This window comes from Lonchura striata, chromosome 14 (genome assembly GCF_046129695.1).
Source record: "Lonchura striata isolate bLonStr1 chromosome 14, bLonStr1.mat, whole genome shotgun sequence".
Taxonomy (NCBI): Eukaryota; Metazoa; Chordata; class Aves; order Passeriformes; family Estrildidae; genus Lonchura; species Lonchura striata.
This window is the reverse complement of record NC_134616.1, coordinates 15,079,852-15,105,227: the sequence shown is the minus strand read 5'-3', so window position 1 is coordinate 15,105,227 and position 25,376 is coordinate 15,079,852. Positions and strand designations below refer to the sequence as shown.

At 55.9% G+C, this 25,376-nt stretch overlaps 1 protein-coding gene across 2 annotated transcripts in view; it reads right to left on the bottom strand.

Annotated features, from left to right (window-relative positions):
• MID2 (midline 2) overlaps positions 1-24,824 on the bottom strand; it is a 65,789-nt gene extending 40,965 nt beyond the window's left edge. For both annotated transcript variants that reach the window (XM_021547800.2, XM_021547801.2), the window contains exons 1-2: positions 24,740-24,824; positions 8,296-9,017 (exon numbers count right to left, since the gene is read on the bottom strand). In XM_021547800.2, the coding sequence (XP_021403475.1) occupies positions 8,296-8,961 (666 nt within the window). In that variant the 5' untranslated portion in view covers positions 8,962-9,017; positions 24,740-24,824. The remainder of the gene's footprint in view (positions 1-8,295; positions 9,018-24,739) is intronic.
• Positions 24,825-25,376: the final 552 nt, after the last annotated feature.

Below are 25,376 nucleotides of genomic sequence, written 5' to 3'. Positions count from 1 at the left end.
ACAGGCAGGCTGTGGGAGTGGGCAGAGCCTGACCTTGCCTGGTGAGACATCACTGCATCCCATGCCCTGCTCCATGGCCCCTGGAGGTGGGCTGAGTCCTTGTTTACTCAGCTTGCCTATGTCCCACCACTTCCAGAGCCTCCTGAGCTGGAGGGGGTGGCTGTGACAGTAGGAATTGCAGCCCCTTGGCTTTTGCCAGTAGATTGATGCTTCCCGAGGGACTGGGGAAGAGATGCCACTGCATCCTTTTCTCCAGCCCTGCCACTGGAGGACAATACCTCAAGAGCCCTGTACTGGCGCCTGGGAGTGTCTGGGAGGAGAATGCAATGGAAGCCACCACGTATGTCCCACCTTCATCTCTGCAATAAATAACCTGCTCTGTCCTCACCTGGCACATTCCAAACAAAACCAGTACGTTTATGTTGCAAACAGCATTCCTAAAACACATTCCTAACCCCCCACCCTGCCCCAGCTGCTTTCTCCTTAACACCCTCTCTAAGCATCCTTCCATTTTCCAGCCTGCGTGGCTTCCTGCTGGATCTGACTGTTGGAAGCAGATGTGGCTGAAAAGAAATTCATACTCTGCTGCCTTTAACCTAGTCATTAGTCTCCGAGAACATCAATGTTCTTGACTCCACCATGGGCTCACAGCTTCCCAGCATCCTGGCTCAGCTTTATGCCTGCAGATGCCATCAGGGAATAGCCAGCTTTCAACTTCTGCACCCAATAAATGCACAATCCTCCATCCAGTGTTAATAAAAAATGGTTCTGTGGACCACTTATCCAGGAAAAACGCCATTCCGAGCAGTATGGAAATACTCAGGGTGAGTTATTTTGAGATGAATCTTTACAAACACACTTCAGAAAGAGGTATGGGTTTTATCATGCATCATGCTGCAGCTCCATTACCCCTGAACCACTTGGAAACCTCTCCTTCTCTATAGTACTGGGACAGCTTCAGGCAGGACACGACTCCTTCCTTGGCAGGCCAAAGAAGGGGCTTGTTTTTTTCATGTTTTCCATTAGAGGTTGGATTTTTATGGATCACTCTGCCACAAGTATCTGACTCCAGCCAGGACACAAAGCTGCAGTGAGTACATCCATCAGGCTCTCTTGTCTCTCGACCTTTAGTTTCCAATTACCATCATCATAAAAATAAACAAACAAAGCCAAAGAACTCATGCTGAAAGACAACCCGTGCGTGTTTTCTTTTGGATACCGGATGTCTGGTTCCCAAAAGCCCTCTGGAGAAACAAGGGAGGAATCTGGATTTATCATTTTGGCACATCCTGCATGACACACACCTTTTTACACATTATTCGCTAAGCTTATCCCATAAACCAAAGATGCCCTCAAGAGCACAAAGGGGTTCAGCTGGCTCACAAGTATTTGGCTGCATATTGTGATGATTTTGAATACTAAAATGCCCAAATCCCAGCCTTTCACAAGCAGATGTGAATGCTTGGGAAAGCCGGAGTGCTCACAATGGGCTCTAAAAGGGCCATGCTCAGAGGAGGTGCACGGGATAGCAGGATGCAGATTTATCCAACAGCTTTCTCAGGAGGAAAAGGTGTTTCCTGCTGGGACATCCCACCCAATTCCCTGGCCACTGTGGCTGCTCACACCTCTGGCCATGGGGCAGGAGCCCGTCCTGCCCTCGGCTGCCCAGGTCCCTCCATCCTGGAGCACATCTGGTGAAGCCCCACAAGCACAGAGCTGATGGGGTCAGAGCCAAGGAGAGCTCACACTGGTGGTGGTGTTTGAAATCCCTCCCAAGAACACTGCTGGACATGTTCCCATTAAAGCAAAATGCTCTCCCAAACCAACCAAATGAAGGGAGGGCAACCAGCATGACCAGGAAATGCCTAATCCATGCCACAGAGACTAAGATGATTGGAAATATCCCCGCTCCTCATATCTGAGAGTCTGTTTGCTGCACGCAGCAAGAGCCAAGGACACTGATCTATTATGCCACAAAGGGCCTGGCTCCCACAGACACAGCCCCTAACCCTGCTGTGCACGAGCAGAGCCCAGCACAGGGGGACTGGGTGCCTCATGGGTGCAGCAAGTCAGCAGGACTCACACTCGGTGCCACTCCAGTGCTGCCACCCAGCCTGGCTGCACAGCCTCCCCTCCCACCTCCTGACACAATGCTCTCCTGACGTTCCCCCTCACACAGCCCCCTGAGTATCAGGCTAGCCCAGAGATCCAAGGCTGTGAGGGGAGGAGTATCAGGAGATGGCAAAGATTTCCAAAAGAGGATCTTACCCCAAAATACATTGGTTCAGCTCTCTTTATTCTGTGGTGTCCAGGGGAGAGCGGGGCAAAAGAGGACGAACAGGAAATGTCAGGGGTCAATATAGACTTTGGACAGGGTGGGCTTCCCTGGTTCTCCCCCAGCCCCATTGGGGCAGGAAGGAGGGTCCAGGGTTATCTGATCAGTGTCACAGAGTCCTGGGGAAGGGGGCACAGAGTGCCCATGAGCTCACTGTAACACTCTACCTCACATGTACAGACTTTATATGCTCCCACTGCACATCACACAGCACTGCAGGGCCATGACACCTGCAAGGGCAGGGCTCTGCAGCTGCTCCAAATGTGCCCCTCCTACGACCACCCAGCCAAGAGCTCAGAAGCAGAATCAGAGATGCAAGAACTTGTTCATCTGGAAGCCAGCTCAGAAAATTCTGGGGACACACCCCTGCTTTCCTCATCACAGACCTACCTGTTTGTTGATAGAGATCAAACCCAGGTGGGCTGATCTGCCACTGCTCACAGAATCCTTTGGGGTGGAAAAGATCTTTGAGGTCAAATGAAGGGTCACAGCTCCCATGGGGAGCAGAATCTGTCAGCTCTGGGAGATGTGCCCCGCTCCACAGTAGCCAACAAGCACATTTCAGCAAGAGGATGTTTCCCTGGAGATCCTGGAAGCACAAAGCAGGAGCTGGGACACTGCAGAACCAGCCTACAGCTGGTAAGGTAACCCCGCTCCTTCTCAAGGTCCCTGAGATCCATCTCCACTCCTGACACAGGAGGATTTATCAGCAGATGTGCTGCTACTGCATATTGATTTCTACAAAAAGGCACATCAAACTACTTCAATTGGGTATTCAAAGTTGTTTCTTTAAAAAAAAAAACAACACATCAGCTGTCAAGGTAAAATCACTTAATTACACCTGTCAGGTGTTTCACAGGCTAATGTGATAATAATAGCAATATTCAGTATCAGAGAGCAAGGTTTTGAGCCTTCTGAGAAATTCATCTGACACTCAACTGCACGTAGCCGACTTTCCAAATTACTCAAAGCCACTGAGTGTTGCTGGGACCCATTTTTCAGGGACACACATGCCAGGAATCACCAAGCAGAGCCTGAGGAGAGCCAGCATCACCCCCAGCGCTCAGCCAGCAGCATTAGCTGAGCTCTGCTCATTCCCACTCTTGAATATTCATTGTGCCCAAATGCAATATATCCTGAATATTAAACAAGAGCTACTCAGGGCAGGAATATCAATCCCTAGGCAGAGCTGCTGGTTGTTTGGGGAACGGAGGGCTGCCAGCTGTGGGGAGAGAGACAGCATTGCTGCTCCTCCACCTGCCAGGGAGGTGGTGCAGGGGAGGAGGGCTGGCAGCCTTGCAGCAGCCACCCTGCATGCAGCCCAGGAGATGCAGGGGCACACAGCCCCCTCCACCACCCCAGTGCTGCTCCTGGGACAGCACTGCTGCCCAGCCTTCAGGCAGGGCTACAAGAGCAGCTCTCCAACTGCTGGCTATGCATTTTTTAAAGCAAAAAATAGATTTTGCTTCCTCCAAAGGGTGGTACCTTCCAATGTAAGCAGCTCAAGACCCCTTGTCCCATCCCACTGAGCTCTGCCCAGCACAGACAGCCTTCAGGCAGGGCTGGTCACTGAGGTGGCTGAAGTGCCAGGAGCAGAAAGAGGGAAAAAAACCCAAATAAAATAGAAAATGCAGCAGCTGTGAGCTGTCCAGAAATGCAGCCAGTGGATGGGAAGGATGGAGACTCACACCCTCCACAGCCCCTCCGTGCAAGAGGGTTGCCTGAAAGGGAGCCCTTTCTCAACACCTCAGGAGGGAGAAGCAGACAGGCAACCACACCCCGCTGCAGAAACACAGGACTTTGATCAAAGAAAGTGACACCTGTTATTTAAAAAGAACCTCATCTGCAAACCATCCTTCTGCCTCCAGAGAGGCACGACTCCAGTTCTGGGCTGCCATCTTCCAGGATACAAAGGCTAGAGATGAATCCTCCAGCCTCATCCCAAACATAGGATCACCAAGGGATTTTCACACTGTTTTATGCTTTCATTTTCCAGCTCAAGCTGCTCTTGCGATAGCAACGTTGAAATCATCTTGGATGTGAATGTAGATTTGGAAAAAGTGAGAGATTAATCGAATCAAAGCAGTTTGCAGCTCTGCTATCTCAATATCCATAATAGCTTAGTTATTAATAAGATAAAAAAGAAAACCCTCCCTAAAAAGATTTCTGGGAAGCAAAGCAAATGATCAAAGATCCCAGCTCTCAGCGCTGGTTCCTGGCCCCTGTGACCTCCAGTCAGTATTTAAGCAGGGATGAGGATGATCTTCTGGGGGTTCAGTGTCAGCAGAGCACTTGCTGCTCTGCCCCTGAGGGCAACCATGGGGATGAGAACCCTGTGGTGGGGACCCTGGTGTGTGGTTTCCCTGCTCAGGGAGGTCACTAGATAACAAACTAGCTCTGAGGTAACACTAAAAACACCCAGAGCTGTTGAACAGCTCATGGCTGAGCTGGGGGGCCCAAAGCCCCCTTGCCCACACAGCCGAGGCTGTGGCACCTGAGGGGACACGTGTCCCTTCCTCAGGTCCCCACAGCAGTGGGGGGCTCCAGCCTCCACCACCACCGACCTGGAGTGAGCCTTGGCTGGGGCTGCATCCCCTTGTCTCCCCTTCTGGAAATAAAGCAGCCAAAGCATCCCTAGTTCAGGGCTCGGGGGCCAACAGCTCCGACACCACCAGAGCCCTGTTCCTGCGGGGAACTGCCCCCATCTGTTCTGTGGGAGTCTCAGCAGTCACAACTGCAGCCCTTGTCCTCAGCTGACTCTTCTTGGTGTGAAGAAACAGAGATATACACACCAAAATTCCTCTGAGCCCCATGGTAGTGCAGTAAATTATAAATAAAGCAGCAATCTGTGACTCACCCTGCACTAGTGGGAACACACTCGCAGCTCCCAGGTGAGCAAGTCCCACGGGGAGGCGTGATGGAGGATTTTCCTCAATTTTCTACCCTACCACTCTCCTAAAAGCCTTGGAATCACTACCAGCTCTCTGCACCATTTGTCAGCGCAGGGAGGCTTTGTTAACCCTGGTCTCACTCCCACAGCCCCACGGGAGGCAGTGCTGCTCTGACAGGTAACAGAGGATGGGTTTTCCACCTGGCTCATGGCTCTTTCTCCAGCAGAGAGCAGATGTGTTACAAAACACCACACTTCTCTTTCTTTTGCATATTTCCAGCCTGTCAATCTACAGAAGACTCAGCGCCAGCAAAGGAAAAGCCTCCTCGAAGCTGGCCCTTCTCTGGCTCTTTAAAGGGATCAGAGCTCACAGAAAAGCCACTGACAGTGGCCAGTAATTAAGGCAAAATCCTTTCTTCAAATACTCCTTGCACCAGAACTCGTGGACGGAGGAGCCAGCTGGAGCTCTGCGCACAGAGCTGCTCTTGCTGTGTCCCCCAGCGTGACCCTGCCCCAGCCCTGGCACCGCAGCGTGGGCAGGACCCGGGCAGGCAGGATGCCAATGACAAATTTCAAGCAATCTGAATTTATAATTGGCTAAGATTTCAGCAGGCAGATAATGCACTGCTGTCCGGGCACTCGCTCTATCTAGGTCAGGCCATTTGTTTTGCTCTTAATCCACACACAGTTTTAATTTCATCTTTAATGTCGACTTCCAGCCGGAGCTCAACATCTCGACCCCTCCCACACCCACCGAGAGGGAAAACAAGCACCACCATCCTGCTGGATGCTCCCACAGCAGGAGCTGCCTGCTGGAATGGGGACTCAGAGAACCATGGAATGGTATCTGCAGCTGATAACCCTTGACATCAACCTTCCCAGGGAAACACTGCATCCATGCCTGGCACCCCAGCTTCACAAAGCTCCTGGACATGACCCAGCACTCCATCCTCTGCCCCATCCTGCCTGGCACCCATGTGGTCCCTGCTCAAATCCAGAAAACTGCTCACACCGGCTGGAATTGTAATTTACAACATAAACAAATGGAGTTGAAGATGCACAAAATAAACCCATCATGTGCATTAAAGGGATTAAAGATGGTTCCTAAAGCATCTGGAGGTGTATAGTACAGTATGGATGGATCATTGCAGAGCATCCACGGGGAAGCCAGGCTGCCGGCACACGCTGGAGACTTTAGATGTAAAACCAGCTTGGAAGAAAGGGGAGCACTGGGAGAAGGTTTCTCATTTACACATACTAGTCCAGTTTCAGGCACTCAGCTCTTCTAAAGAGACAAAAAAAATTCCCCACCAAAGATTTCTGTGGAAAGCACAGCCCTTCTGACAACAGGAAGTTACTCACTTCAAAAATCCAATTTTTCTTCAAAAAAATCTAACTTGAAAGGCGTTCCCAGCTCACTCAGGATGCGGGATCAAAGCCAGGGATTAAGTGCATCTGCTCACTGCTGGCTGCCCGAGAGCCTTGCAGAGCTCTGGGAGCAGCCTCTGAGCTCACCAGTGACGTCCTGAGGAGGGGACAGAGGGGCAGAGCCCTGCCATGGGCACGGGACATGGGAGGCAGCAGCTGCTCCACTGGCCACAGATTCCCCGGCAGCAGCATCCTATCAGCACATATTTAAGGATTTTGAGTATTTCAGGTACTTGCAAGGATTTTCATTGCTGCCAAGGAGCACACAGTGGTTGAAGCTTGGACCGAGACCATGTAAGGAGATGGCACAAGATGCCAGAACAAAACTGGCTCTGTTGGTGAAGCCCGGCATCGATCCTGAGCAATCTCTGCAGTGGAGGCAGAGTGTCAGGAAAAGAAACACCCAAAACCACCCCCACCAATGCACAGCCAGAGGCAGGGATGTGCTGGAGGATGAAGCAGAAGAAGGACACACATCGAGGTCCTCTCCAGGTAGCTTGGTCACCTTCACCCCCGCTCCCCCAGCAGCTCCAGCCCTGCAGAGACTGAGGAGCTGGGCAGGATGAATGACACTGGAAAAATGGTTTCAGCAGAGGAAAGCTTCCATCCATGGCCAAAATCAGATTCTTATTTAAAAGGGACAAGAATAGTGTTCTGGCAACCTGCTAGGCTTCCTCAAAAGGATTTGCCTGGCTGGAACAGGCTAGATCAGGGAGGAATATTCCAAGGTTTTAACTTCTCTGCCCAGGCTTTACTGCATGCAAACATACATGGTCACTGCTTTCAAAGGTTTCCAATTTGCTAATTGAGACATTTCCTCATGGAAAAAGAATGTCCTGGACTACAGACAGGGCTGCTGGCGCAGCTCTGCACACCGGGGAAGCTTAGGTGAGGATGATGAGATGGGAGATTGGCAGGAAAAGCAAGCCTCCCCAGGCCTCATTTGGCAGCACTAACCCAAAGCCAAGCCTGGTGGCTGGAATATGAGGAAGAAACACCCAGGACATCCCATCCTATTCCTCATGCCATCTGGGGTCTTTAGTCACAGCAATGGGCACCTCACAGCAAGTTCAGGAGAGTCTGGAGACAGGGAGGTGGGAAACCAGCCCAAGAAACTGGACATCTAGGAAGATTTCTTTCCAGGCACCAGTTTGTTTAAAAACAAAGAGGAAAAAATAATCTGGTCTGTGCAAAAAATCCCCAGGTGTTCTGTGTTTTTGCTGGAGCATTGAAGTATTCCTTCTGCCCTCAAAACACATGAGTAGAGAGAGTGGTTTTGTTCTGAACATGAACAGGTCAAAGATCCCAGAAAAGCGCTTCTGGGGCAGAATGAGCCTGGAACATGAAGGGAGAAAGGCCAGAGGAAGCAGCGGCTGAGAAAGGCATGAGCAGGGTTCTAATGGGAACATGACTGCTGCCACAGTTACGCCTCACCAGCATGACCTCAGACGGCACTTGCAGGTTTTTTTATTAAAAAAAAAAAAAAAGGAATGAAAAGTGAATGCATGGGGGGCAGAGGGAGATTTCAAACTTCATAAAGGTCAAACATCATCCACGCAGGTTCACATCACATTCGCCACAACCTCAGCTCCCACATAAAGACTGAGCTTCGGAGCGCTCCGGAGGAATCCCACGTCCTTACCTTCAGCTTCTCGAAGCGATCGCTGAGCGATGCCACTTGGTGGTCCCGGTGGCGGCCCACCAGTTTACATAAGGCACAGATGAGCTGGTCATCGGCGACACAGTACATGTTCACCTTCTCGTTCTCGTGCTCCAGGCACGTCAGTCCGCGGAAGTGCGCGTCGGGCACGGGCTCCACCAGCCGGTGGCTGGTGAAGGGCTTCTTGTTGGGGTGGGTGGCGCGCAGGCAGCGGTCGCAGTAGGACACCTCGCAGGTGATGCAGGTCTTGACGGCGTCGCGGGGCGGATCCTGCTCGCAGAACTGGCAGGCAATCCTCTCGCCGGCCACGGACATGGTAGGGCTGTTGCGGTAGGTCCTCTCGCGGCGGCTCTCGCTGGGGGAGTTGGGGCCGCTCAGCGACGCCTTCTGGAAGCGGTCGATGATGTTCTGCAGGGTCACATTCCTCTTGAGGCCCTCCAGGCCCCGGTGGTTGAGGGAGATGACATAGCGGCACGTGGGGCACTGGAAGGCGGTGATGGGCTCGATGGACTCGCTGGAGGAGCAGCTGGACACCAGAATGCGGTGGGCACAGCTGAAGCAGAGGCTGTGGGCACAGGGCAGCAGGAGGGGGTCCTCGAATAACTCCAGACAGATTGGGCAGGTCAATTCTGACTCCAGTGTTTCCATCTTTAGTGAACACAATCCTGATTCAGCATCAAAAACCAGGGAAGGTGGTCAGGAACCTGCACGGAGGGAGAGCAGAGATGTGAGATGACAGCTGCTCTCCGGTGTTACAGTGAGCTCATGGGCACTCTATTCCCCCTTCCCCGGGACCCTGTGACTCTGATCAGATAACCCTGGACCCCTCCTTCCTGCCCCAACGGGGTTGGGGGAGAGCCAGGGAAGCCCACCCTGTCCAAAGTCTGTACAGACCCCTGACATTTCCTGTTCGTCCTCTTGTGCCCCGCTCTCCACATGGACATCACAAAATAAAGAGAGCTGAACCAACATATCTGGGGTAAGATCCTCTTTTGGAAATCTTTGCCATCTTCTGATATTCCTCCCCTTCACAACCTGCTTACCTCTGAGCTAGCCTAGGATATTTTGGGGGCTGTGCAAGGAGGGGGAACGTCACTCCTGGGCTGCTCCTCTCCTCCAGCAGCAGGTGCCTGGGGGGTTGGACACATCAGCCCCATGACACCCTGACATCCTCTGCATTCTGCCAACTCCAGCCCTGCCAGGCCCCTGCCAGCACAGGCCGGAGCTGTCTCACCCCACATGGAGCAGAGCCTGCAGCTGCAGCAGGACAGGAGCCCAATGCAGGGGATGGGAGAGGAGGAGCAGCAGCTCCTCTCACACCTTCCAGCCCAGCCAGGGCAGGACCTGGACCGTAGGGCTGGAGACAAAACTAGGAGAAACCACATGATTTCATGTTTGTGCTGGTATGTGCTGCCAAAAGTGGGGCGTGGCCGTGCTGACGTTCCATGCAGAAGGGCTGTTCTGCATGGCACACATAAACCTCTTAACATCCCCTCCAGCAGTTCCAGGCCTGCTTCTGCTGAAGGAGAAAAAGCAAATCAAGTAGTGGAAACTCTGAGCATAGCAGGTTGGGAGCTCTTAACACCCATCCTGCCCCCTGCTTTTCCTGGCCATTGCTTTTTGGAGCAGGATGGGGAGGGCACAGCAGCGAAATTATAGTTGGGAAACTTCCACTACTGGCTGTCCTCTGCTGCACTCCACAACAGCCAGGGATACCTAAATCAACTCCAGCTGGAGGCAAACAAGCTGTATTTTTAGCTCCCTTCCCTTGCGCGAGGCTGGAAAACAGCTCCCAGCAGGCAACTCAACCTGCTGCTCCCAACTCTGGTTTGCAGAGCACCAGGAGCTGCACCCCAAGTGCTACCCAGCCTCTGCCAGCATCCCAGCACGTTCCCAATCAGTCATGTACTGACACGGAGCCAGATGCAGCCTCTCCCTTCTCACCCACCACCCAGTGCACAAGTGGTACCTCCTGCTTTCCTCAGCCACAGCAAGGCAGGCTCCGAGGGATGCCCACTGTGGTGTCCTTCACTGTGGGTGTGAGGAGAGCCCTGCTCAGTCACAGCCACAGGGACCCCTCACCCTGGCACTGCTGCAGGAACTGACCCTGTGGGAAGCAAGGTGGTGCCCAGCCCAGACCTGTTTTCTCCCCTGGAACATTCTCGTGTGGTGTACAGGCTCTGCCTGGGGAGAAGAGGAAAAACCCTTCCCTGTAAGGGTGGGCAGGCCCTGGCACAGGTTGCCCAGAGAAGCTGTGGATCCCTGGATCAAGTGCTGGAGGGCACTTGAAACAACCTGACATAGCAGAAGGTGTCCCTGCCGTGGCAGGGGATTGCAATTGGACGAGCTTTAAGGTCCTTCCAAACCAAACCAGTCTAGGATTCCATGAAAAAGGGCTGTAACCAAAGTGTAGGGGGATGACCCAACAGCAGGAGAGGGTCTGGCTGCTGGAAGCCCCAGGCTGCTGCTGGCACCTGCAAATGGCAAACTACACAGGTGCCATGCTGGGACATGCCCACCCCCGTGCCACGTACACATCAGTTCCAGCACCCCCACCCCAGTGCACCATCTCTTCCCCACTGTCTGAAATAGGATATGCCTGGAGGAAAGCCTGAGCTCTGCCCTGCGCCTGCTCAAGGGGCTTATAAAATAAATCCATTGGATATTTTGACACCTTCATGCTGAAGCAGCTCTTGCTGGCGAAATGCATCCTTGCACACACACACACACACACACACACACACACACACACACACATTTAAAATTATTTTTCTTTTCCCCAAGAAAGACAGGGGAGAAGCTGCTGGATCCAAAGAGGCAGAGGAGCACGAGGGTTCCCAGCAGCTTCCTCACAGCCCATGGAGGGTCTCTGAAGGCTCGGAGCTGCCGCAGCCATGGGAAAGCAGCGGGGAGGAAGCGCTCCTGGCCCTGTGCCTGCTGGCTCTTCAGGCTGCCCTGCATCCAGTGGGCTCCCCAGGCTGCAGGCCTGGCAGGATGAGGGGTCCCAGCACACCCCAGAGCTCGGGGCACCTCCTGGCACCTGGGCTGGCACACTGGGAGCGGTCCCTGCTGTGCCAGAGCTGGGCACACAGCGGCTGCCTGGCCCCGAGAGCCCCGGGCTCACTCATGGGCTCTCCCTGGTCAGCAGCCACAAAGACAAAAAGAAGAAAAGACAAGAACAGGATTTGTTTCATAGCCTGAGACTGAGAAAATAACTTAAGAATCGGGATTGGCGTGAGAGGCTCTCCAACACCTTGCCAGAACCAGCTGTCCCAGGGAGCAGCATCTCACACTCCCACATCCAACTCCAGGCTTCACATGCAGCTCCGTTGCTATCCAAGGGAAAACAATGCAAAAGCTTTAAACAGCCTTCAGTTCTGCTGCTGAGGGACATTTGTACATTAATCTTGTTTTCCTTGCTGGGACAAGAGCTTTCTCCTGTGACATATGCAAGAAGAGCCTCAGGCTGGGACAGGAGCAGGAGCCCTGTCGGAGGTGTGCAGAAGGCCCAGGAGCCTGCTCAAAGGCAGTACAGAACAGGGACAGGAGCCTGCCTGAGCTGCAGGAACCCTGCTGGAGGTGCAGGAGCCCCCTCGAAGAAGGGAGGGGAACCCTGCTCCAAGATGCTACACCTGGCAAAGCAGCCATGCTGCCATCACAGCCTTTCATGCCTCTCTCACTTTGATGTTCTCTTTGATGTCCAGGACTGACACAGCTCAAGGAATAGTTGATTGGATTAAAATCTGCTTTCTTTAGGTCATTAATTCCCTAAATATAAAAGTTATAAAATACTAACACTGTTTATAGACGGCCTCGTGTCCCTTGTGCCCAAGAGTCAGTGGCCCTGTCCATGCTGGCCTGTAATGACAGCGTGCAGCAGCAGCAGGTTAACAACACGTGACATCCAACCACACACTGTTTGGTGTTGATCTGAGCTTTGCCCAAAACTGAGGGAAAAGGGGGAGGGGGTGGGAAATCAATGACTAACATAAATATATGACTAATGACAGAAGAGATAGGGAAGGGCAGTAAACCCCAGGGTGGGCAGAGCTGAGGATGATGCAGGGCCAGTGCAGAGCCAGTGCCAGGTCCTCTGGGACACAGTGACTGCTGATTTTACTTCCAGCCCAGATGGTCTCCAAGCCCTCTGTGCCAGCCTGGAGCAGCAGGAGTGTGGTGAGGGTGTACGGGTTACCCTTGGCAAGTTACCCCAAGGGTTCTCAGATACAAAGGTTTCCCCACCTCTTCTCCCAGATTACTATTCTCAAAATATTAAAAGCATTTCATCACTGCCTCAAGCTCATGGGTTTGTCAGGAAAGATGCAGAGGTTTGGCACCAAGGGAAGAAGGAAGAAGAGATGTGGAAGGAGGGATGATGCCCACCATCACCCCATCCATGCCTGGGAGGGGGACATCCTGGTGTACATCACCTGAGGCCACAGGCAGCCAACCCAAAATCCACGTTTTCCCCTCTAGCAGCATCCAGGCCCCATTTTTACCCATGTTTTCCAAGTCTACATAAGATTCCCTCTGGTCTCCCCCAGCATCAACCTTAGGCAGAATTTGGCCAGCCTTCAGAGTCTCACATCAGAATATCTAGATGTGTTCACACGAATGTTAATTCTGAAGGTTGGTATTTTCCACAACAAATATGATTATTTATTTCCCCTTCCCCTTTTTATCCCTCTTTTTTTTGTTTTTTAACTTCCCCTCCCCCTCAAAAAAGCTCCAGCCGAGATTGTTCAGCCCCTTCCAAGAATGAGGCTTTAGAAGAGCTATGCTGCTCCACCCGTGCATTAACGAAAAAAGTAATAAAATATGGCAACCCTTTCCTTAATTGGCACGGTGACAGCAGGATACAAAATCTGGGCAGCAGTTGTCTCCATCCTTTTTGTTGTCCTCGGGAAAATGAGTTCAAAGCTGGATCAGTGTTGAGGGGAGGACAGAACAGCCTGTGCAGCAGCCACATCTTGTCTGTCTCACCCCCGAGGAGCCCAGCGCAGCCCCCACGGCAGCAGGGACCCGTTCTGCACCTCCAGGGGGAGAGGTCCCCCCTCCATTTCCCTGGAGGGGAATGACCCTGCACTCCTGCCAGCTCAGCCTAACCAACCAACTTGCCTGAATCTGCCCTTGGGATGGGCCTGTCCAGGAGAAACAGGGTCCTAGGAGGGAACACAGCCCCAGCTGCGTAATCAGCAACAGCTTCTGACCTAAGGAAGGCACTCCGGGGAGAAGGGAGGCCTTCAGGCTCCTCCAGCCAATTCATATCCACTGTTACTTATTTTTTCCGTGCTTTATTTCCATCAGCTGTGCATATTTAACACCAAATTTGAAGCTCAAAGCTGCAGCCAGCACAGAGCATCCCTCAGGCAGGCCAGCACGGAGCACCCCTCAGCCACATTATCGCCTCTGCTCCTCCCTTCTGGAACACCTGAACACATCAAACAGAACTTGGCCTTTCCTCCCACCATTCCCACCGTAATAACGCCACAGATTTGTCTGAGGCTTACTGAAAATCCCAGTGATCCCTCTCCCAGCTGCCCTCCCCAATCACTTTATTGCCATACTAGAAAAAGAACACCGCCTGCTGCAGTTAAACTGGATTCCCCCTATAAAAGCCTCTGTTGCTGTCCCTAATCCATCAAACTGAAACAGCATTTCCATACCAGCTTTAATTATTTTCCCAGCCAATTTGCTTGGTGCTAAAGCAAGGTTGCTCCACGTAATTCCCACTGCTCTCCCTGCATCTCTTAAATAAAGGACAGAGCTGGGAGGCTGGGCTCCCATGCAGCAGTTCACTTCAATGAGAGACCCCTGTGTGCTGCCAGCTCAGCTGCTTCATTCTTAAACCCTCCAGGAGAGCCACCAGAGCACAGCAGGCACTGGCCATTTGTGCTCTTCAACTCCTCCATTTGCACAGCACCTCTGGGAATTTCACCTTCATCACTGCCTTCACTGATGGGATGAGAGCATTTTGCTCCATCACAAAATCCCTTAACTCCTGAATGTCTCCTGTCAGGCTCCAAGGCTGGGAAGGGCTGTCTTGGGTTTCCTACACAGGACAAAGACGCTCCAGCTAAAGCCTACAAGGTCTCCACCTCACTCACCTCCATGATGTCAGAGGGGCAAGCACCAAACAAAGATCCTTTGATCTCCAGTGATATCCTGGTACAAGGGAAAATCTTGCCTCTTTTCTACAAACATTGCCTAGGAAGGTGACAGCTCCTGAAGTGCTTGCACAGGACTTCAGCACAGCATGTGTCCACCAAGGGCTCCCAGGGGATGTTGCATTTTGGAGCCCTTGAGCTGCAGGGAGGATCAGGAAGGGATTCCCTGCAGTTTGCTCCCCAGCTCCTGCAGCCATATAGCAGGACTCATGCCATATGGATTCCTCATCAGCTGGAGGGGGATGGAGACATCCCAGGCAGCAATGGCACACACTGCTCTCCGGGACATTATGGGGCAATTCCTACTGACACCGTGTGGGAACCTTCCCCTGCCATCTTCATCAGTGGCCCAGGGGGGTGACAGGACACAAAAGGCCCAGGGCACCTCTCCAGCCCCTCCACTGTGTCAGGCCCCTGGAGCACAGCACAGCTGCCTCCAATTCCTGGGGAAGACAGCAGCTCCCCAGGGTCCCCAGCACTTCCCTCCCTAATCCATGAAACCTGGGGCTGCAGCAGCCAGTCTCAGGCTCTGGCAGGTCACAGCCCATGGCAACCGTCTTTCCCACATACTGCACATATCCATCTGTGCATCCATCCATCCATCACCCCTGCAATGAACCCCACAGCCCCTGCCTCTCTGCCAGCAGCTGCCCCCACAGCTCAGGGGTTGAAACCTCAGCTGAAGCCAGGGGGTCACAGTGACACCGAGGGCTGGCAGGGAGGGGCTGTGGCACTGCCAGGGGCAGCTGCAGGCACGTGGCTTTAGCAGGAGCACAGCCACCTTCCCAAGGCCATCGCAGAAGTGAGTGACCCCCTGCCAGCCTGGCCTTTGAGAAAAGCAGCTGGGGACTGGGCATGCCACCAAATAGCACATCCAGCACTCCCACAGCCCTGGCATCCCCCTGCCACCCCCACAAATCATCCCTCCCCTCCTGCCACAGGACTCCACTGCTCCAGGTCTCACCGACCCCTCTCCTCCCTTACCTCTCCTGCAGCTCTGGGCTCTCCTGCCACCCTGCTCTGCCAGCCAAGAGACCCAGCACTCATGTCTGCACCAGCAGCTCCTGGAAACAGCCCCGCTCCCAGCTGGCTCCTGCCGGACCACACATGGCAGCAGCCTTTTGATCTGAGCCTTTCTGCAGGCGCACCCTGTGGCTCTGCATCCTTCCCCTCTTCCTCAGCCACCCCTGCAGTGCAGCTCCAGCCCAGCCTCATCCCTACCACAGCCACCAGCCCCAGCACAGCAAGGATGAGGGAGGGCATGGCTGCAGTGGCAGCTGCTGCTCTGGAATAACCTCTGGGCTCCAGAGCAAGTGATGGCTCTTATCCCCCAAATGGATGCTGCAGAGATCATCCAGCTCGGCACAGAGGTCTGCCTGGCTGAGGAGGAGTGCACTGCAAGGCAAACTCCTCGGTCTCTCCAGAGGCTGGAGCAGCAGCAGCCAGCTCCTGTGCTGTCCTAGGGAACTGGCATCCCTCAGGGTGTGCACCCCACGAGGCACACCAGGTTTATCCCCACTCCAGTGCTTCCTAGAGGACACCAAGAGCAGGACATTGGCACGACTCACCCACAGAGGAGAGGAGTTCAAAGAGGTGCAGAGACATGACCACAATGAAGGCGAGGTTGGACTCATGGCAAAGCCCACCATGGGGAACAGCCGGGAAACACAGATCCAGACCTGGGAAGGTACCAGCACTGCTGCCACACGAGTGTGACCATGGTGAGTGGCCAGTGCACCCCAGCAAGGAGCTGGCCCCACACCAGCGCTCCCCAGGGCCCCTCCTGCCATGCAAAAGTCAAAGCTCTGCTGCAGGGATGTTTTCTGGGGGATGGAATAACAACAGATCCCCAACCAAAGAAGGGGGGGCTCCCCCTGCACAGCGCAGTCCCACCTCAGCAAAGGCAGAGGCCAAGAGAGGCATCCCACCATGGTGCCCCCAAACTGGGGCATTGCCCTTCTGCACCACCTGACTCACACTGGGAAAAGAGAAAACTGAATAGGGCCAAGGGAGCAAGAGGGGCTCCAGAGGGGACAGGAGCTGCCTTGTAAACCAAAGGCTCTATCACGTCCCTGCTGGCCCAGGGTTGCCATGTGTGCTGGGGAGCACATGTAACCCCCAGCCCATGGGAACACACACTGCTGATGCCATGGCTTCAGTCCCACTTTGCTGCTCAGTGTGGCAGCAGGAAAACAGCAATTCCGAGCCCCTGGCAGACCCCAGCTCCTGCTTGGGGGCTGTGTAGTCACCCTGAGCCTTGCTGGACTGCATGGAGCTGTGCAGTCACCCCAAGTGCCAGCCTCATGCATGGAGCTGTGCAGTCACCCTGAGCCTTGCTGGACTGCATGGAGCTGTGCAGTCACCCCAAGTGCCAGCCTCACTGCGTGGGGGCTGTGCAGTCACCCCAAGTGCCAGCCTCATGCATGGAGCTGTGCAGTCACCCTGAGCCTTGTCGCTGTCCTGCCCAGCGCCCTCTCCAAGCTCCCTGCCCCAAAGCGACACGGCACTTCCCAGAGATAGCACAGGGCCGGGAAATCCGAGGGCCATTGTGCTGCTCCGTGCAAGGTTAAATATATCTGCACAGCTCCTTGGGCTGCATTCCTGGGAGGCTGAAAGGATAAACAACACTTCCTGCAGGAACCAGAGACAATGGGGGATAATTAGTGCTAATGCCCAGTGCAGAAACAAAGCGGGTAGCAGGTATTTTGGACTTTTCCACCCTCCTTCCCTCTGCTCCCCCCGGCAATGCTCAGAAAGTGGCACTCACACTGGCATAACTGGGCACCCGGGGCAGCTCAAAGAGATCAATGATTTAAAAGGAGGAAAGCTGCCGCCGTCGAGGGCTCAGCTGGGGCTTCACCATTCCAGGCGCAGAGGACACGTCTGGGAGACACGTTTGTCCCAGAGCCAGCCCAGCCCGTGCTCTGGGGGTCCCAGCAGAGGTCTGGAGGCGCAGCTCGCAGCCGTGCCCCGCTCCCAGCCGGGCACGGCCGGCGATGCTCCACGGAGAGCGCCCGGCGCTGGGGAAGCACCCCCGGCACCCCCGCCTCCCCCCGCAGCCAGCCAGACACCTGCCCTTCCTACACCACCTCCTCTTCGGCACAGCGAAGGCCCAGCTAGCGCTTGTTTTCAAACTACAGCACTTTCCAATCGTTTTTCCTACCCCAGCCCCTTGGGAGGGCTCCGCAGAGCAGCCACTTTTCCCAGCGCTCCTCCCGGAGCTGCGGAATGACAGCGCGACCCAGAGCTCCCCGGACACTTTTCCAGCGCATTACACAGGTCATTTAAAGCCTTTCAAGACAAAATGCTCCCACGCCCTGGGGTGACTCAAAGCCATTAGCATCTCTTTGGGGAGGCCTCTCCACTGCTGCACAGAAGCACTTTTGCCCGTCATCTCAAAATAAAATACATTTATAAACAAAAAAGCACCAATTCGCCTTGGCTCAGCCTCCCCCTGCAATATCCCTTGTCAAGGGGCTGGGTCTCTAGAAAGAGGAGGAGGAGGCTCCAGCACACAGAGCGGACAGCTATGGCAGAGCCACTGGCTGTCCCCATGTCCCATGGTCTGCTCTGAATGTCACAGTGGCGTCCTTCACACTTTATGAAGCACTCAAAGGATGATCCACCAGCAATACCTCACTGCATCCTCTGGGACCAGCCCCAAGCTCGCTCCCCCAGCCACCCAGGAGGGTTTCCTGAGCCAAGGACACCGGCACAGCCGTGCCACTGCAGGACTTGGATTCTCATGGCTCATGCCAGGATGGGGCCCAACTGCTGAAGGCAGGCACGGAGCTCACAGAGCCGGGGGAGAACCACGAACCTCACCCCATCACCCCATGGGCAAGCCTGTGGCAATGGACCAGGGGAAAACCCTGAACCCAGCACAGGCTGCATCCCAGAGCACACTAAACAAAAGTCCACCATCCCCACGCAGCTGGGTGGAGGACTTGGACCATGCTGGTTGCCTCCACCACGCTGCATCTCTCCAAAGGTCTCCTCCCTGCTCTGAGGGGCAGCCAAGGTAATTTCGGCAGCATGTAGGAGCTGTGGATGTGCCCACCATCCCTTTCAGCTCTGCTCAGCTGCAGTTCAGGACATGAAGCAGGGAACTACAAAGGTAATTTCCTCTTGCCATCCCTGCTCCCTCCCTGTGGGCTGCGGAGGGAGGCAGAGGCTTCTGGCAACAAGAGGCAGGGCACAGACAATACCTGCTCTCACACACTGGTAAGTTCTTTAATGATCTGAAAGGAGGCCAAAACGTTCTGAATTTTGCATTTGTCATGATCACAGATGATTCCAGAGCCTCCCTGGGGGTTTGACACACCAAGGTGTCCCCAAGAGCACCTGACACTCCTGATTCCCGTGGGAAACGGCTGCAGCTCCACAGACGGGCAAAGCACACACCTGCAGAGGAATGACAAGTGGACACAAATTCCTGCGGTGCTGGAGGGAGCAAAGCACTCTGTAGGATCACTCCAATACTGACCATAATGGTGGCCAGAGGCTTGGGAAAGTACTGACAGGAGCAAAAGAGTTTAAAAAAAATCCACCTTTAAAAAATTAACAGTGCTACATGTATAGATATATATTCAGTCTGGCAGGCCCTGGTCTGCCTCATCCAAGTGCTGGAGCACTGAGCAGCACCACAGCCAGCAGGGCCAGCATAACAGTGTCACATTGGGTCCCCACATCAGCACAACAGTGTGGGTGGCAGCCTGAGCCAGGACTGCACCCAGCCAAAACCCCAGCCTGCTCCTTAGAGAAGTGTTGAGCCAGGTTACCCTGCAGCTCAAGACCACCCCCCCCCCCCCCCCATATTCTTCCACCCCACGGGGCAGTGAACGAGAGCAGCTGCCCACAGCCCCACACCCTGAGCTCAAAGGCCAGTGCCACTGCCCCAGCCCAGCCCTGCTGGGGTTATTGGCCATCCCTGAGACCACCCTTCTCTGCCTCACTGCATTCAGTCCTGTTTATACAACCAGGTTGGTTGGGTTCTTTGACGATCACCCACAAAATGCATTTAAGCTGCTCTGTGTCTCTTTGAAAAAGAAAGCTAATTTATTCCTCAATATTGCTGCTGTGCTGTCAGAGGATGCTGCAGGCTGCACCTTGGAGTGGTCATGTCACACACTGTCACCTCCCCTGTGCCCCCACAGAACCCCACTCCAGCCAGGCCTCTGCCTCCTGCCTGAATGCATTTTTTCCCTTTCAGTCAACCAGCTGGGTTTGTGTAGTAGTCCATTTCCTGAATCTGCAAAATGAGAAATAGACTGAGCAATTCATTTCTCTCTGAGACACAAATCTCAAGTTATAAACAATAATGACATTCCGCAGAGGCGTGGAGCCCTTTCATTTTGGAATCCCACGGAAAGCGTGTGAAGCTGGGGGATCCCTGACACAGCTGGCACACAGACCTGCTGTATGTGTTCCTGCATGGATGCAGCACGAGTCCCTCGGATCTGCCCTCAGAGTCTCAGTGATGCAGCAAGTTTCCACTTATTTCTCACACTGGCTTCTCACAAGTCTGTGGGTTTTCCTTATCTAGCAGCATCACCAGACAGTGAGAGTTATAAAATACAGTTCTGAGACCTGAGAGCTTGCAGCATCCAACTGGCAACATCCGTAAAAAAATCCCAGAAAAAATAAAAAACTCCAACTCCTCCAAACAAAAAAAAAACAAAAATCCACCAAAAAAAAAAAAAAAACCAACAAAAAAAAGCACACAACTCTCCCCCCTTTCCCTTCAGTCACTCCACTGAGAGTAAAAAGCTCGGAAGCTGTTTAACCCACACAGAGACAGCAGCGTCCCCATTCATTCACAGGCTGCTCTGGCTGAGATTCCATTCCAGCCGGATCCCACCCGCGCCCTTTTCCTGTCCAAGGGCGGAAATCCCACGGGAAATGCCCAAAAGGAAGCAAACCAGATGCCACCACCCAGAGACCTGGCGGCAGCACTGGCTCCAGCAGCAGCTCCTCACTGGGCCCTCCCAGCCAGCCTCCCCTTCAACAATAAACACTTTCCATCAGAATCACCACAAGCCTTTTCCACTTTAAGAGACTCCCCCGATTCAGCACAGTCCAAAATGCTCCTGGAGCGTGCCATGGCAGCCTTGGCTGAGGTGGGAGCAGACACAGAACACACCAGGCTTTCCCACATACCTGGGCAAGGGGGACCTGGTGGCACCTGCAGTGGTGCAGTGTCCCCTCCCCAGTCCTGGGCTCTGGGAGCAGGCACTGGTGTAGCACCAGGGGACATTTGGGACAGCCCAGAACCCCTATGAGCAAACATGCACAGAAGGAAGGGACATCATTTAGGGGGAGGGAAAGGGGCACAGGGACGTGATATTTAGGCTGGACATCAGGAAATGTTTTTTCATCCAGCAGGTGACTGAAAACTGGGACAGGCCCCCCAGGGACGTGGTGATGACCCCAAGGCTGCCAGAGCTCATAAAGCACTTGGACAACACTTTCAGGCAGATTATGAGATTCTTGGGGTATCTGTGCAGGGCCAGGAATTGGACTTACTGATCCTGATGGGTCCCTTCCAACTTAGCCTATTCTATGATTCCATGAGAGGGATGACAGCAGCGCTGAAACACAGGGAACTCCACCAGCAGGGAGATGTCCCCTGCCCTCCTGGCACCCAGGGCTCTTCAGGTTTGATTGCTGGGGGAGGAAGCCAAGCCCACAGTGATATGGGGATCAGTGAGCTGCATGAAGGCTGACTGGCACCACAGAGCTGAGACTGCGTGAACAGAAGATAAAAAGTGGTCCAGCCTGACCCCCCCGCCCCCCCCCAGCATCCCAGATTTTTGTCACCCAGCCCCATTCCCACATTGGAGCAAGCCTGGGGGCCAGCAACCCACTCCTGTCCTTGCTATGTTTTAAAACGCATTACTGGGGGCTGCCCTCCCCACAGCAGTGAGCTGGCAGCCCCAGAAAACAAGGGCAAGGGTGTCCCCACCCTGGCCACAGGACCCACCTGGCCCCAGGACAGGGGGCCAGAGCAGGGCAGAGTGATGGACTGCCAGCGAGCACAATTGGCTGTTTCCTGAGAAAGCGCAGCACATCAGAGGCACAAAAAGGGCAGTTCTGCCACTGGCCGTGCTCCCTGGGCCAGGGGCTGGGACAAAGACAGGGAAATGGCAAACGCTGAAGCCCCCACATCCTGCGGATGCTGGCAGGGCCCCACCACTGGCACCCCAAAAGCTGCAGCAATGCCTAGCTCTGCCCCGCAGTCTCCCAAGGGACACAGCCACGAGTTCCCGGCTCAGCACCGTACCCCTTCCTGCACCCAAGGATGAGAGGCACATCCAGGGCCGCTGGCACGAAGGTGCAGCCCAGTGTTTCCAGTGCTGCGTAGGAACACAGGCAGGCGCCCGGGATCCGAGGGGTGAGATGCTCCCTGCACGCCACTGGAGCCCCCCGCCCTCGCACAGCACAAGGAGCCTTTCAGAGCCACACAGACACAGCATTCTCCCGCAGCTGACCTCCCTGCCCTGGCATTTTTGGGACCCAGGCTCCACAGCAGCCAGCGATGGCGTTGGAGGCAGCAGCCTGAGGCCGGGGGATGCTCCTGGTCAGAGGGGCTGCCAGGGCTGCCCGTTCGTACCAGATGATGGCACTCATTGGCTGCAACACACTCGCTTTCCAGGCAAAGAACACTGAAAACAAGTGAAAGCAGCAACACAGGCTCCCCAAGGCTTTGTCCCTCTCCAGAAGGGAGCTCAGGGGAGCAGCCACCCTCCCCTTGCAATGAGGGGAGCACCAGCCTCAGAGGGGTTTCGATCAGGTTAAGGTGGGTTTGTTACAGAAGGTGTTTGTAATCAGCAGCAGAACTCCTTCCAGACGAACAAAGTAATCACACTGCTCATCAGCTTCCTTTAGTGAACCAGACAGTTCTGGTTCCAGCATCTCTGATGGGACAGCCTTGGTCTCTCCAGAGACCAGTCTTCAGGATGCTCCAACGCCCTTAAAGCCAGGGGTTGACCCAAGAGCTAAAAGGCTCAAGGCACCCCTCCACACGACAGAAGCCACAGCTGATAGCTCAGGAACCCACAGAGAGCCCAGGTGAGTCGCAGCGTGGGTTTAGAAACACCTATCCATCCCTAGAGGGGACGGAGCAGGAGACAACAAAATCTTGGCTTTAAAAGTAAGTCATTTATCCATCTCACATGGTCCCAGGGCCAATCCCACTCTGCTCACAAACAGGCACACACACCGACACACACCTCAGAGGCCAGCACAGCTCACCCGGTGCACGCTTTGCAAGGCAGGGATTTATCACCCACTGCAGCTCCATTTCTTTTGCAAAGCAGCACTTCCAAAGCAGGCAGGACGTGGGCTGTGCACAGGCACGGCCTCGCAGCCGCCATGGAAGGCTGCACAGGGCACAGACCCAGCTCGGATCGCAGCAGCCGGCACATCCAGGGCTCTGCAGCCACCTGCCTGAACCGAGACAGCTGCTGCTGTCCTTGGCATCAATTCATCCTTCCTGCTTGTAGTGCTATTGCACTTACTGTCTTTTCCCAGGAGTGTCCTCAGGGAACATCCCCTCGGTTCGAGGGTATTCCAGCACTGCTGCCTGGGCCAGCCTCCCTCCTTCCCTCCGTACTGTGGCCAGTTTTACTACCCCTTGTTCAGGGGCACAAGCCAAGCCTCGAGTGTGCTCCTTGATGGCAAAATGCAGCAGAGACAAGCTCAGCACAGAGCCCCTGACACCCGGAGGAGCGGAAGCAGCTCTGCACAGCCCCTCCAGCACAGACTGAGGGTCACTGCCCGCTGCAGCCGGGGTACAGGAGGGAAGGGCACTGCAGAAGGGTCTGAGAGCAACTCGAGCCTACACTCAATGCCCCCCCGGCAGGTCGGTGACATCTCCCATATCTGCCCGACACTGCCCGATGATGCCCCCCTGCCACCCGGGAGCCAGCAGCGCCCTGCGCTCCGCCACGCACCGCTGCCAGCTCCCACCCGGCTGCGGCAGCTCCTCCGGCAGAGCCGGTCTCCTTGAAGCCGCCTTCCGACAACAAAAGCCGAGCCGAAACCTCCGGGCTGGCTGGGGAGACCTGGGCGGCAGCCAGGAAGGGCAGGAGCCATTAACGCCGGCGTGTCCGGACTTGAGGGAATGACGGAGCAAGCAGAGCCATCTGCCCTCGCCGGAAACTCCGCAGACCGCTGGGCAGAGCGGCCCTTCACCGCGCTCCAGCCGTGCTCTAGCCCTCGCCAGCTGCGCGCATCGGGGCAATAAACCTGCGGCTGGGATGTTTTTTTGAGGCAAAATAGAAAAATAAAGCACGAGAACGAGGTGTCACTTGGGCGCGTATTCCAGCAGCCGCACAGATCCTCGGCGCAAGCAAACACACTCGGCTGCCGGCTCAGCGCTGACACCCCAAAGCGCGGGCAGTACCCCGGGAACGTCTCCCGACCCCCGGTGTCCCGGGGGGCAGCGCTGGCAGACCTCCCACACGTGGCCGTGTCTCTCCTCTGCGGCTTCCGAAGCGCCGGTCTCGGAGCCCGCTAGCGATTAAGTTCCATGGCCCTGGAGTTCAGCAGATCCCAGCCGCGCTGGGGGAAGGGGAGCGGGGGGGGCCCGGGAGGATCGGGGCAGCACCGGCCCCGCACCGGCTCTGCGGCAGCGACGACAGCCCGGCACCACAAACCGGCGGAGCTGGAGCGCGGGCACGGGGCTGGGCGGCGAGAGGGATACGACACTGTCCACCGAAAAACCCGTGGCGAGGGGGAAGGCGGGGGCATGACGGGGTGGGCGCGGGATCCCCAAAGCCGCGGGCGGGGAGCCGGGAGCCGGCGAGTTCGTATCCGCTCCGCCCGGAACGCGCCGCCGCTCCCCAGCAGGACGGCCCTGGGCGAACCGGGGCACCGGGAAGGCCGCGGGAAGCGCCGGGCGGGGACAGGCCACCCGGTCTCCCCGCCGAGCGGCGGAAGGTGCCGGAGCGGGCTGGCAGACGCACTCGGCGACGGGGAGAGGCGACCGGGAGCGGGGGGAGCCCGCGGCGGCTCCCGGGAAGGGCGGCAGTCCGCCGCCCAGGCACTCGCTGCAAACCCGCGGGAAGGGCCGCGCCGCGGCCCCGACGACCGGCTCGGTGCTTCCTCCCGCCCCGGTACCTACCAAGTGGATCGCGGCATTCCCTCCCCGACTCGGTGCCGCCTCCCGCCCCGATGCCGGTACCTACCGGCGGCCCGCGGGAGCCCCCCCGGCCCGCCCCGGCGCGCCCGCCCGCCCCGGTGCCGCCGGTACGTACCGGGGGCCCGCGGGAGCCTCCCTGCCGCTGCCCGGGCATCTTGGAGGCGCGGGGACACGGCGGCGGCGGCGGCGCGCGCGGGGCGGGCGGGGCGGGGCCGGTGCGAGCGCGCGGCCCCGCCCCCCGGCCCCGCCCCGCCGCAGGTGAGGCCGCGGCGCCGGGAGCGCGCACGGGCCCGGCGGGAGCGCGCGGGGCGGGGGCACTGCCGTGGGACAGCGTGTGACCCGTGGGGATAGCGTGTGCCCCGGGGGGACTGCCCGTGGGGACAGCGAGTGCCCCGTGGGGACAGCAAGTGCCCTGTAGGGACTGCCCGTGGGGACAGCGTGTGCCCCGTGGGGACACTGCGTGCCCCGTGGGGACTGCCCCTGGGGACAGTGTGTGCCCCGTGGGGACAACATGTGCCCCGTGGGGACAGCGTATGCCCCATGGGGACTGCCCATGGGGAAAACGAGTGCCCCGTGGGGACAGTGCGTGCCCTGTAGGGACTGCCCCTGGGGACAGCGTGTGCCCCGTGGGGACTGCCCGTGGGGACAGCGAGTGCCCCGTGGGGACAGCAAGTGCCCTGTAGGGACTGCCCGTGGGGACAGCGTGTGCCCCGTGGGGACTGCCCGTGGGGACAGTGTGTGACCCGTGGGGA